At 45.2% G+C, this 15,898-nt stretch overlaps 1 protein-coding gene across 1 annotated transcript in view; it reads right to left on the reverse strand.

Annotated features, from left to right (window-relative positions):
- nkd1 (NKD inhibitor of WNT signaling pathway 1) overlaps positions 1-15,770 on the reverse strand; it is a 33,812-nt gene extending 18,042 nt beyond the window's left edge. Inside the window, exons 1-3 of the mRNA XM_071529278.1 lie at positions 15,731-15,770; positions 15,579-15,611; positions 15,208-15,347 (exon numbers count right to left, since the gene is read on the reverse strand). Coding sequence (XP_071385379.1) covers positions 15,208-15,347; positions 15,579-15,611; positions 15,731-15,755 — 198 coding nt within the window. The 5' untranslated portion in view covers positions 15,756-15,770. The remainder of the gene's footprint in view (positions 1-15,207; positions 15,348-15,578; positions 15,612-15,730) is intronic.
- Positions 15,771-15,898: the final 128 nt, after the last annotated feature.

Here is a 15,898-nt window from a genome sequence, read left to right on the forward strand (position 1 = left end):
AAAACAAAACGCAGCCGCAAGACATGTTGCATTCTGAGTATGAAGAGCGACTCTCACTTTTTTTACTATAGTTATTGCTATCTCCACCGACACGTAAAACCCAGCTCAGTACAACAAGTTCAGACACATTGTCTGGAGGTATTCTGGGAAATGTAGGAAATCACTAACTGAAGTAGAAGTACATGAGGCAGGCTGAGAGAAAGTGGGTACAACAGAAAGGTAAATTACCTAATCACAAAATAATTGAAATATATTAAAAATCACAGATTAATAATATATAGCATTGCAAGAGTATCTGAGGGTGGAATGTTCCTTTAACGCCGTAGGAAGGCCAAGAGAAAACAGAATGGGAGAGACACAGGAAAGAGGTTGATGGCAGGATTTGCTCATAAGCCAGCAGGGATGCATGTGGCTCCAGTCTTAACCACTACACCACCTCTGACCATCTGAATGGCTAGATTGAGGCTTTAAGTGGTGTGTGAGTGCCAGGTACCATTACCATTGACTTATGCAATGGAGGGAGGGAGACAGAGAGGGAGAGAGAGAGAGAGAGAGAGAGAGAGAGGGAGCATAGGCTGGAAGTGCCAGAATGAAGCTTGGCAAGTTAGGGCAGAAAGTTGCCTTGGGGCTCTAGCGTCATCTTTACCCTGGCACTGCAGACGCGGAACGCCTGGGCAGAGTGTTTTTTTCTGTTTTTCTGTGTGTCTGCGTGTTTGAAAGCAAAAGGGTACATTAAAGTGCAAGTAATATATGCTTATATGTGATTGTGGGAAAGTCCCACAAGGCCTCTCGGTCTGTATGCCGTCTGCTTCTACGCCACACAGGCTTCCACGCCACACAGGCTAACAATTTACGCGGCCGACGACAGCTCCCCCTGATCGTGCGCCAGGGCTCAGTGGAGGCAGGCCGCTGGACCAACGGCGGCGTTACTGGCACTCCATCAAAACCCAGGAAAAATCTCATTAGGGCTGCGGCCGGGTGCCTCCTGTTCCCCCCACCCCCACCCCGCGCTGGAAAACACCTTCAGGTCTGTGACATTCAGAGTGGGGCTGCCGACATGAAGTGAGGAACGACGCACATGAAAGGCCATTTAGCCAGGCGGGTGAGACAGGCAGAGTGAGAGAGACAAGTGGAGAATGTGGGAATGGTGGTCGTGCTTCCCCCAAGTGCATCTCTGCTTCCCCTGGGCCCTTTTAACAGGAGACGGCTGGGGCACTCACATGAAAGCCACCCACCGGTGGAGAGGGTGAAACGGAGCGCTGCAGCAGCAGGTGAGGACCGGCAGAAACCATCACACTCACCTGAGTCCAGCTTCAAACGTGCTACACTGCTGAAACGCCCACAGCTATAGGATGTTCAGTATCTGTGTATGTACATATGTAGAGTTATCTCTGTCTTGCACTGTCCCTTTGCACTGTATGTGAGGCCCTGCTGTCCTTGTACCAGGTGTGTTACGATGCACTAAATGCACAGACGATGCACACAAAAAATGAATACTGCAACTGTTTTTAATTTTTATTTAATACTGTATTTACTTGCTTCGTTTTAATGGTGATTAATTGACTTAATTTGATTGTTGTTGCTGTATTCTCGACTGCATTGTAAATGAGGGTTCATCCCTCAATGCACCCTGAGACTTTTAAAATTAAAGGGTTACTATGAAACTCTTGAAGTTTTCAGTATATTTTAGCACCAATGTCACCAGGACAAAATCCTATAAATTTAGTGCACTTAGCAATTAAAGTGATTTTGATTCTGATTCTGTATAACGTAGATAACCGCCATAAAGCTAATGTTTATGAATTAATAATGGAAAAAATAGTTAGTCGTCTAGCCTGGGGCATTTCAAAAGCTGTAATGCAGCCACAGCCCCAATGTTGAAAGCCAAGAAGTAAAACAACAAAAAACTCTTATTAGCTTTAGAGCTGCAAATTAGCTTAAAGGTGTAGTGTTACTCGCACAAGACCTCAAGAGAGGAAATACCCATCCCCCTCCACCCCCCAAAAGAGTAAACTGAGATACACAGGAGGCCGTTTCAAAGGACTGAGCAGCACAACTCAGGAATCTGGATCAGTGCCCATCCTGGAGTATTGCAGAATGACCGAGATCACTGAGTCGGCAGTGTGCTGACCCCCCATCCGCTAACGTGGCGCTGTTGCGAAAAAAACAAAAACAGAAAACATTCACAGTCACCACCAGACAGGAACTTCAACCTGGATCCAGTCTTCTTCTCCACTTCTTCACGCTGAACTGCTCCTCACCTTCCAGCGACATTAAACAGCCTCACTCAAAGCAGCACGTAGCGCTAAAACACGATGCCCCAAGATGGAGCCAAGATAGAGGGTGTTGATGTGAGGTAGTGAAGAAAGCACTGCCTCTGAGCGTGGCTTCAAAGGGGATCAGTTTGCACACATGAAATTAAGATCTCAGATAATCATATAGCGTAGCAAAGCTGGCGCGAGACGGCCCCATTTAGGGAGGGGAGAAAGGATATGGGGCCAATTTTCATACAACACCTACAGATTGAGAACCGTAGCCGAGCAAAAACCAATATAAGTCTCTGCATGTCTCTCTAGCCAAACTGGATAAATCTGTTTTTTACAAAGGGACTATCAGGCTCATCATCACATGATACAATGAGGTATTTCTTGGGTTCACTCCAGTATAAAAGATACTTGGGTTCTCTGTAAAATGTTTTACAACTTACTGTATAAATGCATAAAAACTGTGCTCATGTGCAGACCGCAGTGCCAAGAGTAAGTCATATCTGCTGTGTTTTACAATGCAATTTTATGCATTTGATAAGGAGCCGAATGCCTTCCCAGAGGTCACAGACTGTAAATCTTTTGATGTTGAGTCCTTTACATATCCCATTAACAAAACATAAGCCATTTGGTGGGCGCTTTTTATCTGAAGCACCAGTACTTTTAGTGCATATGTGTTATTTTTTTAGCACGGGTGGGAATCAAATCCCAACTCTGACAGTATTATTACCAAGTTCACTGAGCGACAAAGGAATTCACAACTTGGGAGCTTGATCGGACGAGAAATAACAGCAAAAGTGCCCAGATATCGTCAAGTGGTTGAACCCCCCGGCTTTGAAACCACATGTAGGCCCCAACTGGCCGGGGATCAAAACCCAACCAAAGCTTTCTCTCCTAGGTCTCCCCCACTCCGTCTGCCTCGCTTTTTTCCCCCCCTCTGTCTATATAAAGAAAAACAACAATGCTGAAGTTGAGCAGACTGTCCCACTGTCCCGTAAGAAAAAAACCCAGCAAATATAGGAGTTGTCATGCATCAGCTGGATAAATAAGCCCTTAAACTCTGAGATGAGCGGTTTGAGACGGTCCTCTAAAGCAGGCCGGTGCGTAATTTGAGGTCTCAGAGGGAGCCTGGTAGACACCTTCCCTACAGACTGCGGTGGGCTGCGGTAGGGGGAGGGGGGGTGGGCAGACTCTGCGGCCCCACGCCTGACACCCCTCAGTCACAGCACACCCACTTCTCTTCCTGCACCCCAGGAAGGAAATTATAGCCACGGACTTGGGATCCATCAGCAGGCAGGTTGGAGGAAGCTGCTCTATGATTAAAGTGTGCATGGTCAGCACCACGGAGGCGGGAGGGGTTCGAGTAGCCTGCGCATGCCAGAGGGCTTACCCTGTTAGCTCTAGTTCACTGGACAGGTCATCCAGAGACTACACACACACACACACACACACACACACACACACACACACACACACACACACACACACAGACCAGAGGCAGCTTTAGTGAGGCTGAAGCAAAGTCCCGCACATGGCGGAGGTGTGGTTTAGTAAAGCCTAGTATCCAAACATCATGATTTGCTCGCTGTATATTTAGTCATTTTATGTGTCTGTGTAAATGAACTCTGTGTCATTGCTGGACACGCTTCGTAGAGACACGTGTCTGTGTAGTGTGTGTGACTGTGTATGTGTGTGTGTACATATTTCCATGTGTAAAGATTTGTATGCGCATGTGCTGTTTAGCGTGTTTGCTTTCTGGCCTGTGAATTCATTTTTTATAGCACCCATAAGACCTGCGATCGGATGCCTTGCTTTTGTAGAGCGATTGTGCACGGCCACCAATCATTTCTCCACGTCAGATTAACATTGCAAACATTGCTGGTCACATTACCTCACCCACATCAAAGGCTGCCTCCTGAAAGGCTCAGTGGAATATTAGCAGAGATTTACAGCCCTCATCTCTGTGCTTCAGAAACATGCTGATTTGAAGTAATCCCCCTCCCCCTCTCCCTCTTTGTGCTTCATGTGTGAAGTTGGCCAACGCTTTAATGACCCATTTACAAAACTTTTACACCTGCAAAGATAAGCTTTTACAACTCGGCGAGCCCCTCAGGCACTAAACCCTGCCTGTTACTCAAGGTACTGGCCTTTATTAGCTTTGAAAAATATGTAACCAGAGCAATTAGCATTTATCAGACTGTTTATCAAAGCCTTCTCTCACCAGAGAGGAGGCGAGGGAGAGGATACAAGGTGTAGATCAAGGGTCTAACTGTGCGTTCGCCCCTCAAGCAATTTCAGAAACCAATTGCCGGTAGTGCCTTCATTTTCTATGGCCAGAGAAACATTGACGTTAACCACAGATGTCTTATTTCCTCTTTCGCAGGCATTGAAAAGTTGGCTGCAGCTGAATTTATCAACAGCCAATCACACACACAAGTGTTGCTATATATCCCACCTGTCAATGCAATACCACTTGTGCTTCAGCTAGTGATCAGAAAGCTCAAACTGGCCACTGATGATGTGATTGCTGGCGGTGTGAGTGCAAAATGAGCCTCTTCTGTTTTTATCCTGAACTTGCCTTGGGAGTCAGAGGGTTAACGGGGAATCTGAGCTGGAGGTGGACTCCTCTAACACATTCTCCACCAACCAATGAACCCGCTCTGGGACCTTACATTCCCAAAAGGGAGCTATGGATTGGAAGGGAATGGAGACGGCCCGTCACTTGGCCTTGATTTACAGGTGGTCTCCGCCTGCCAAGAGTAACAAATCACAACATTATGGCCTTTTGAATTCAGAGTGAAGCTAAGTCCCAAAGAAAGGGGAGGAAGAGCAAGAGAGAGAGCCATATAGGCAAAATGACACACCTCATCTCCAAGGGCCTGTGTGGTTCATACTGCAATAGGACACCTCTCCCTCCATGAAGGAAATAAGTGATCCTGGGAACCTTTAATATCCCCAGTAAAGAAAACAGAACACAGTAGTTCTCATTAGGTTTCATGGGTTTGCTGTGTATGTGTGTGTGTGTGTGTGTGTGTGTCAATCAGTATTTTAAAAATAGGATGGATTATACAGTGTGAGACTCCCAATTCAAATGGTTGGCGACATGCCTACTTGCATGCATGAGTGTCTGTGTGTGTTCTGTTTAACAGTGGGTGTGCCACACTGTGTCTAGAGGCTCTAAGTAATTAGTTAAAGTATCTTTAGAGGGGAGACAGTCCTTTAGTCGTCTGGGTGGCTTCAGACGCCAGTCTCAAGTGCTGCAGAGCGTGGGAGGAACAGGATTTTAGTCAAGAAGTCTACCTCGAGGGCAGCGAGAAAGTGACAGGCACTTCAACCTTTCACCACAGCCAACTGAGAAGAAACACCTCTGTAACTTGTCATGTCAATGGCTACAGCTGAAGGATTTCAACTCCAAAATGCTATATATCCATACTGGGAGACAACTGTTCCTTGATGTTTATCAATCAGTATTTTAAAAAATACCATGGATTATACCATCTAAAATGTAGCTTTTGTTGTAGCTAAACTTTATTAACCATGACATTTCCTCGTTTTTGAATGACACTCTTCAGTTACGCTTGTTTTTTCAGTGTGATTTTTATCATCCGATCAAGGTAAGACACATTAAGTGAGAAGTCAGAATGCACAAATAATTGGATTTTGCTCACATTGCTATATGATCTATCAAACCAGATTTGGAAGAGGTCAGGCTTGCATTGTGAATGGAATTCTACACAGTCTGGATGCAGTCCAGCCACAATACAAATGGGGAGAAGAGTGGGAAAAAGTAATGTGGACACAGATTTAAATATAGCCAGGGGAGACACATAATGGTAATTTTCAAGCCAAGTGTGGACACACAGATGTCATAAAAAAATCCGACCTTTATAATCAAATCTCAAAAATCCCAACTGTAGTCAGGGACATCTATACCTAACCACTAACAACACCAGCTAGGAGCCATCTTCTTTCTTCAAAGCCATTTGCTAGACCTTGTCATTCCAGCTGACAGATTTTCCAAACTAGGTGGTAGTTTGGAAAATCTCAGACGTGTGCAAGGCGACCATTTTTTCTACAGCTGGGAACCCGAGCGACCTCAACACCAAGGTGGCCGCTCTTCATCTCTGCCCACGCTCACACACACACACACACACACTCACACACACACACACACACACACGTTTCGGAGCAGACATCCTGCCAGCCACAAGCCACTACCTTTAAACATCCCTCACATCTGACCTTTTAACTGTGGACTTAAAATCTCCGTAATTACAGACAACTTTTCAACTTAGCAAGTAAGCATGGCAGCAGAAATAGACACTTCAACTACTGTATACAAGCACTCTGGTGCCAGAGGCACGTTTCTATTCATAGCTGACTGGAATTAGTGGCTTGTGTCACTGCTCACCATAATGAACTTGCAGTGAGTAGGTTGCTCACTTGCACACTGCTAACAAATTTCACTACCCATGTACACATGCACATTCACCCACATACACGCACATAGACTTGAGCACATGCACACGCACACACAGACACACACACGCACACAGAGTAAACAGCTGGTGCTAAATCTGACCACTGAAAACCAGGAAACCAGGAAACAAGATTTAAAACAAGAATGAGCCAAGACAAATCCCTGTTCCCTCAATTTAATCTTAAGCCCTGAATGTAGCCAATGAGCATGTCCCTTCTATTGATTTCACAGCTCCTACAGAACGTATGGTGGCTTGATCATCGCAAGAGAAAGCATCGCATCGTCGGCATATAGGCGGCTTGGCTTTGAAGCATCAAATACAAATCAGCACAGACAGTTTGTTCTGCTTCCAATCCCTTCAGGCAACGCATGTCTTTCTTTTCTAAATCCATGAAGTTCCAGAGCTGAAGCAGAAAACTAAGGCAGAATGGTAAAACTGAAGGCAGATCACTTAGAATGAGGAGCTAAATGACACACTGCACTGGAACAAAACCATGTTTACCTCCTATAAGTGAACCTCAGAGGAAGGGCTTAGGGAAGTTAGGAAAGTTAGAGAAGTTGACTAAGGGGACAGGACTGGATTAATTTTAGGTCATAACAGTATTTAGTTGTTAAGACAAAAAGATATGCTAGCTATGCAGGGATGCTGTAAACACAGGCCTACATATGACCGCACATGCATACACACTCACACACACACTCACACACACACTAAGAGGTATACCGAAACACACACCTACAACAAACTACAGGCTAGTGGGCATTAGGGAGCCGGTGGTTACTTTGCAGTTCCCTACAGACTGAAGAACCACTCAGTTAAATCTGGTGAAGTACTCTTCCTGTCAGGGTCGCTGTTTGTTCCAACATGAGTAATGGGTGGGTGGGGTGGGGGGGTTAACAGGCAGGGCAAATGGCCCTTTGGGGAGCCTGCTTCACTGACAGTCTGCAGGGTGAGCTCCTCCTTGGGCTGTGGCACCTGTGGAGCGTAAACACACCAGGGGAGGACAGCCTTTCCTTTCCTTTCAGCGGGGCCGCTCCTCTGTTTAGCTTTCCTTCCACCAAAAACATCCCCTAACAGACAATCCAGACCTCCTCCAGCCCCGGCGCCACGGGAAGAGCTGAAGAGCCCTGGAACCTCTGTCTGGGGGAGGCACAATGCTCTCCCAGCTCTGTTTACCTAAACCCACTTCCTTCATTCCCTCTACCTCAGGTGGCCTTAGGGCCCTGGTCACCAAAGCGCTAAAACACTAGGAAGATAAATACAATAGCAGGGTTGATGCAAGGTGTGGAGCCCATCACTGGTGTTTCCCTATGTCCTGTGCTTAGGAAAAACAAATAGAAATGGAATGGAAGAGAACCATGCTGGGACTCTGTGTCTGTTAGTAGTGATAAACAGATCCACATAGTAGAGTAAACAAATGGGTAGTGCGTGCATGTATGTGTGTGTGCCTGTGAGTGTGTGTGTGTGTATGTGTATGTGTGTGCGTGCATGCTTGCGTGCACACGTGTGCACTCTCATGAGAGCTTGATAGCAGTTTTATGCAGATGTTGATCGTCCTATTTATAAGAGCCACTTTGAGTGCTCAGTCAAATTATTCAGCACTTACTGCACAGGCCAGAGCGCAACCCGCAGGGGAACCTGATAAACAAACAAGAGAGAATTATTCAGGGTTTAAACACTTAAACACCCACTTCAGCAGAGCCTTTTAAGTGGGTGATTAAAACGGGCACCGAGCTCCCATGGAAGGCTCATAGGAGCCCAGCGTCACTGCAGGAGCCCCAATCACCCACAGTCTCTCCCACACTCTCCCCCCCTGCCTCCCCCTGTTTGGGAGATGCTGGAGTTTTGGACTTACAGAGGTTCTTGACAACTCTCACACAGACTATAAATCAATTTCAACCCTCACAATCCACTACCATATGAATAGCCATAGTTATGTCATCGTCATCATAATCATCACCATCACCATCATCATTGGGAGTAGCACCATTCTAAATTACCCATCACCGCCCTTTCTTTAAATTGATCACTTCCACACGCTTCCATATTATAGCAATAACAAAAGTAAGAATGTTCTCTACACTATGCACAGCGGTGATGTAATAGGTTTGAGGCACAGCCGAGTACCATCAGCACCAAGCAATAATCACCATAAAGAATGTCCCCAAGGGTATTATGGCTTTTATACAATTTTATAGTTATCAATGAATGTATAATGACAGAAGTTTCCTTAAATGTAGCATACATTTCTAAGAAGAAAACAGAAGGTTGATAATTAACTTCTTGGTTACCACAAGAGTTGGCATAGCAACCAATTAAGCATGGCTGGCCACGCTTTATGGGTATTATCAGCATGGTTGGAACGTGTCCTTGACCAATCAGATTGGCTGTATGAAACCAGCTGCTGTATAGTCTCTGAGAGACAATATCCATCACTTTATTGCTTTCCGTGAAGGCTCGATGATTTCAGTAAGCCAGAAGGGGAAAGCACAGACAAACTAGGAATACTTTCCTTACACTTTTCAAAACACATTAGCGTGTCTCAGGCATACACACACATCAAAAGGTTAAAGAAAAGTGAGCGTCTTGGCATGATGATGATGTCAGTTAAATTAACTCCATATTTAGACGGATTATCTGCTAATTAGGACTCTCACAGATACAGTATTTAATATGCACGCGCTCATCAGCTGTAAGCCATTTCAACCGGAGGCTTTAACCCCAGTTTCAAAACAAAGGCAAAGGGGGAGAGAAAACGTCTATGGCCGTACATCCTCAGAATCCAACTGTTAATTAGTATTTTCAAATGAATGCCGCCGAAAAGTCTCTGAAGCGTGGAGCAAACACTCCAGCGTAAACGTAATAGCAAAAGGGGGCGAGAGAAGAGAGACACTTTGAAATGAACAGCGGCTATCCGTCGCTCCACAGTGAGCAGATATTTGGGGAAACAAAGCACAAATCTCAGCTGCTAATCCCCCGGGATTCAGAGCACATTCCCGCAGACGCCTTTGATCTCTGGAGCGCATCCGGACAGCCGATTCCAGACATGCGGCACCCTTACACGCACATGCATGCACAGATTTACACATACACGGGCACCACTCCAGCCCCACGGCCAAACCCCCCCCATGCCCACTTTCTATTTTTAACTGTGCATGCACATACAACAATATGTGGTTTCATTCCAAAACGAGACATCCAAAAAAGTGACACCTACTCTTACAAAATGATTGCTGTCACAAAATGTATACAAGTTATGGTTCTTCGTAAAGGATAGTAGTTAAGTCCTTGGTTCATGCAACACTTTTATATGATTAACTTTGGAGTAAAGATGTATTTTGCCCAAATGTCTAAATAGATCAAAAATGATATGTATTGTATAAAGGCCAGAGTGAAATACATAAAGAGCTGGAGAGGAGACGCTGTGGTTTTTAAAAAAATTCACAACAAAAGCAAAGAGAAAAAGGGAAGAAGCTGATCAAATGTCTGCATGCCACTCCGGCTTTACCTCATTCTATACCATAAGCACAGAAGCCCTTTCCAGAAGGCACCATTCACAACAACAAATGAGAGTTTGCTTTGTCACGTAGGAGAACCTCCTCCAGCTCTGAGTGATCAATGTGACATACGATGCCGGATGTGACATTAAAGCCACCTGCAAATCCTCGAATCTCCCAGTCCCCCAGCTATGTTGACGTCAGCCCAATACTTCCTCCCTATCTTCTCATGGGAAAAAAAAAAATCACAGAGCCCTTCTATAGCCAGGTGCTCCCCCCCCCCCCACCACCACCACCACCACCATCCCTCCCCAAAGGCCAAGGCTTTTCTTTTCTTTAGAGTGTGGCTCCAAACTTCTCTCCCAGCCTCTTCAAAGAGCAACAACAGGCCTTGGGTCCCTTGGGAGCGCAGAGGGGGTAGAGCCCGGTGGGAGAGGGGCATACGACACGCAGCACGCACAAGAGGCCAGCCGGTGGGAAAAGAAAATGCACAGGGAGAAGACAGAAAGAGGGAGAGCGAGGAAGAGGAGTCTGCATTTGAAAGGTGCTTTCAGCTCCTAGACAAGGGCCCTCGCTTTGTGAAAGCGACAAGGAGAGAAAAAGCACGACAGCAGAAGCGAGAAAAAGAAGGGGGCGCAAACCTGCCATGTCTTTTATCAGACTCGGAGGCTGAGGGAATGCGTTTAAAAGCTTTAGGCCTACTTCCATAAAAAAACTTTCTACTTGCAACGAGAAAAAATAAAAATCAGAGAGCTGGCAACCAACTGTGAAACAGGGCGGTTGGGGGCAGAAGTTCCACTGTGATTCGCTTTTGAGTTGCGTTCTGTCGTCAGATGTACCTTTGCTTTTTGTCTAGGATTTCGTATGGGTCTAGATGGAAGCGCGTTTGAAAAAAAAAATGCTTTGGAATTGTAAGAGCAGAGGCTTGGGAGCCCAGCAGAGTGAGCTTCACTACGGGGGGGGGGGGGGGGGGGGGTGCTCCTTTTACTACACAGAGGGTAGGGCTTGCAGCGGAGGAGGAGCCATCAGTGTCACTACAAACACCTCCCTGCATGGCCCACTTCAAATGCAGTCTCATTTCATCAGCCACAACCAACACAGGGCCACAGGGTAAACGCAAGAAACAGATGGAGACTAGAAGGGGAGAAATGAGGGGAAGAGGCGAGAGGGGAGAACCAGGATAGGGGGAGGGGGATTTTTAAGAACAGAAAGAGGGAACTTTGTAGGGAAGAAAGAGAATGCTTCAACAAATCATCAAAATGAAATCTTTTGAAGTTACTCTCGATACACTACAAACACGCTGAACGAGATGAAGAAACAATCCATAGCGTTTAAGTGTCAACATTTTCTATTGAATCCCAACCCGGAGTGACTTAGAGAGAGATTTCATTGAGTTGGAACAATCTAGCCAGCAGAAATTCGAACTTCCAAGTCATACGTTGTGAAAATCTTCGTCCCTCTCGATGTCTGTGAAGGCGACATAATTCTACAGGGTGCACATGACGTATCGAATTCAAAGGGTAGGTGTGGACACCATGCTGTACACAGAGGAGAAAGCGTGCCAAGGCTCACATGGTCTGGATCGCACATGTTGAGATCGCACAGATCCACCTGTCCATACCACTCACTGTCAACCCAAAGTGCATCTCGGACCACGGAGCGAACCAATAGGTAGAATCAGCATGGAAACGTCATTCAGCTGTCAAGTTTATACCTTTCTGTCTGAGTCTATCCTTATCTCCTCACCCACGACTTCAGTGTAAAGCTATTACTGAAGGCAAGCTGCTAATGTGAGCAGCGCTACAAAACAAACCGGCATTGTTTGTACGGGGAACATAGGATTTCAGGAATACGGTTTGGAAAAGATCAGATCAAAAGAATTCCAAGCCCGGACTCCCCACTGTTGACACCCGACCCACATTCTCCTGGACCCCAGTTCAGCTGGGAGAGGGGGGGGGCTACAAGAACAACGGCTATAAATAACTATCTCACCAGGTATCCTAAACAACACAGACAGCTTTCAAGACTAGGAGGGTTGACTTGCATTCTCTCACCTAAGAGGTTTGATTCTGTTTTTATCTCACAACACCTTGGGTTGAGATACGCGTTTCATTCTGAAACATATTTTGGAAAAAAAATTGAAGATTTGAGGAATAAGGTTGATTTCATCCTCAAAAAGATTTTGTAAGCAAAAGTCTGGTTCTTAGTTTGGTGAATAACTTCAAACCAAACTCCGTCACTTTTAAGAGTCACAATTTGTCAAATGGTGGATATCATTTACTGACAACTACAAATAACAAGTGACCATTAACACTGCAATATATTAAAATAACATTCTTATCCTCTAAACATTGTCCCTACCTGCCTATACTTTATATGACTGGATATAGCCTATTTATGATCAATGACTCAGTGCCAAAAGAACAACCAAACAAAAGGTTTAAACTTCTAAATTGAATATTCAAGAATTTGGATCCACTTTTTCAACGCAAAACAAAAGGGAAAAGCTTCCAAATAAATATTGATATCGGAAACACCTTTCTTCTTTTATTCATTTTCCCTCTGAGCTATAAAAGCCATTACGCACACAGACTTGAATTATTTATACAAACAGAACTCCACCAAGTCCAAATTGTTCAAAAACATCCAACTCTTTCAGCGGGGGTTCCTTTTCCATCCTGGGCCAAGTCTCACTTCACACCATCTGGGAAATGAAAACATCGCTGTTGTCGGGGGGGGGAGGAAACCTCATATCTGCAAAAAGTACATATTTCCAGGAACAAAGAGACGAATGTTTGTTTTCACACCGATGCCCATGTATTTTGGAAATTGCACAATCAGGTTTAAAGGTTTCAAGGGCCAGAAGTGTGAGAGAAGAAAAATACTAAAATGTCAGTTGCGTGGCTTTTCTGCGGCAGCAGCAACATGCTCTAGAAAACAATCACATGGCTTCAGATGTTTCCCATAATGCCCTCCACTCAGCTGACACCCAAAAAAGGGTCCACAGACAGTGTGCCTGCAGTGAGCGGGGTCCTGTTACAATATGAAGATGTTTATTGGAGCGCTGGGCACATGTCAGGCTTAGCGACTTTGACACCATGTGCGTGCAACATGTAAAGCCAGCGCCGACCCCTCACCACGCTCCGTGCCTCACTTGATCGCTCGCACGTCCCCTCAAACCGGGACGCTCGTAAAAGGGCCCCCGCGTTTCCCATTGCGGACCCACCAGGCCTCCAGGCAGAGCAATGCCATCAAAAGCACCTTGCAGCAGAAGACAAAACAATGGCGGACTTTAGACCCAGCTTGGACTCTGATCAGGAGATATTTCAGTCGCCCGCTTAAAGCTGATTGTCGCTTCCTCAAGTTTGAAGCTTGCTTCCTCACCAGCATGCCCTTCATTCCTCATACCAAAGAATTATTTTTCTAAGGAACGCACCCAGCATGTGCAGTGGTGTCTTGCTTCCTTGACAATCAGTTTAATTGCATGGCATAATCTGGCTTTTACGCAAGAACTGCTGCATGCCATAAGGGCAAGAGTTTCTGTCATCATGAAAAGCAAATGAGAGGGCAAGAGAAAGGAAAATGTGATTGACTGCTTATTACACCTACAGTAGTAGCATACCACTGTTGATAGGACCCTTGTTTCTGAAAATGGTGAGTGACAAAAGGAGTCGCCACGTATTTTAAAAGAAATCATGGCTTGTGCTCAAAGTGGCCTTGTTTGTATAGAATAAAACAGAATTGGCTATAACGCGTTCAAAATGAAATAGACACTTTTCTGTTCAGAGTGTCTTGGTCGTGGGTGGAGGAACTAAGCTTCCTGGTGGATTTTTTCTTTTTTTTTTTTTGATGGGCTCCCATTCTTCAAACATGCTGCCTTTGAGGAAAGCATCGCTAACCAAAGAGGCTTAAGGCTCCTCTGAAGCAATTCCAAAGGATTTCCTCACTTGACAACAACAGCACTGTGTTTACAGCGATGCCAAAATACAAAACAAGCATGACCTCCAACACTTCTCCCCAGCCTTTACAATGCACCCTTGTCACCAGACTGTCAGACCGCAATGCTTTCAACTCAGGCTTAATCTATTGTTACCTAGAAAAAAAGAAAAACTTGGATCTGCACATAGGCTGATACCAACGTTTGTTCCCAACATGAGCAGATGAGACATCTACCAAAGGATGCCGGAGTGTTTGAAGACATGGTTTCGTTCACCAAACAGAAAGGGAAAGGTATAGATTGCAACAAGCAAAGGTCTTTTTGTGTCCAGCTCAAGAGAGCCCACTTCATTTTTTCAGTCATTTGTAAAAGATCAAATGGGGGGGCATAGTGACATCACTGATGGGCAAACATTTCACACTTCCAGTCTGAAATCAGCAACATCAATGTAACTCACAAATGTATACGATGTGGTTGACACAAAAACACTAGTGGAGATTCCAGGGTTATTCATCTTATTTTTGGCTCATGTTAATCAGGTAGGCTATTTTAGACATGGATCAACCGACAGGGATTTAAACTACAATATCTCGCCATTGCAATACCGTGGTAGTTTTGGCCCCCAATAGACCTTGACAAATAACTTGACAAATAAAACTTTGTCAAGTTTAGGCTATAAGCGCAACTGAGGAGCAAGAATTGACGAAACAAATTACAGATGCATAATACCGGTTGTTTTTGTCCAGTCTATACGGCTTCACCCACTTAAAACATAACCTGGCGACAAAGTGCAATGCAAAACTACGAGTAATCCAAGGTGGGAAGCCTATATGAAAGCGCAAAATTCAAAACAAAAGTTGCACAAAAGGTGCGAGGTGCGCACGAGCGCCGTCAACCGCCTAGCCTACTAGGTACGGCAACTTTACCAGGGCAGTAATTTGACAACCATATTAAGTAATACACTGTAATACTAAACAGTGAGTGGTCCACACACATTAGGCTACCCCCCTGAATAACGTCGTACTCACCCGTGTAGTCAAGCCGCAGTTGTTCTTGTGGTGACAGCCCTGTTGCTCGAGGCGAGAGCCCGTGCAATAGTATTTCTGTTTCACAAGCCAGTCGTCGATCCCTTTCCTCGCCAAACAGGCATTGACTACAAAACTGTCGCCTGAAACAAAGAAGCGCATCATTATAACTCATATCTAGAACTAATTTCTCGCCCTGCACTCATGTTTTCTATAGCAATCCATCTTCAAAGAGTCGGACGCTGCCCCGCGTAATGCCCACAATGTGCTGGGAATAGACTCTGAAAACTGCACTGCTATTCTCAAACTGCCGAATATTCTCAGAAAATACTATGCTGTATTATATGCGATGAAAATAAATGTATTGCGCTTACCTTCTGGACTCTCCCTCGGTTTACAAATAGCAGCTTAAGAGAAAGAGAGAACACAATGAATAGTGTTACTCGAAAGTATATCGCAGCACCAGAGCGCATTCAGGATCAGGACAACTACAGCCGTGATTTCTCACGGGAATGAGAAACCTTACCATGTTTCGAGTGCAGTTTACCCATTTCTATGCATCGAGTTGGACTTGAAAACCATCAGATGAATATAATCCCAAGGAAAAAAAAGAGCAGCGATATCCAGACAGAGGTGCGTCCGTGGAGAAAGAGAGCAGACTGCGCTCAGTACATCCGACGGCTGGAGAGCCAAA

Source organism: Centroberyx affinis, unplaced genomic scaffold, assembly GCF_046629955.1.
Source record: "Centroberyx affinis isolate AG114_WGS23_722 - 3 ecotype Tasmania unplaced genomic scaffold, CSIRO-AGI_Caff_v1 ptg000124l_1, whole genome shotgun sequence".
NCBI lineage: Eukaryota > Metazoa > Chordata > Actinopteri > Beryciformes > Berycidae > Centroberyx > Centroberyx affinis.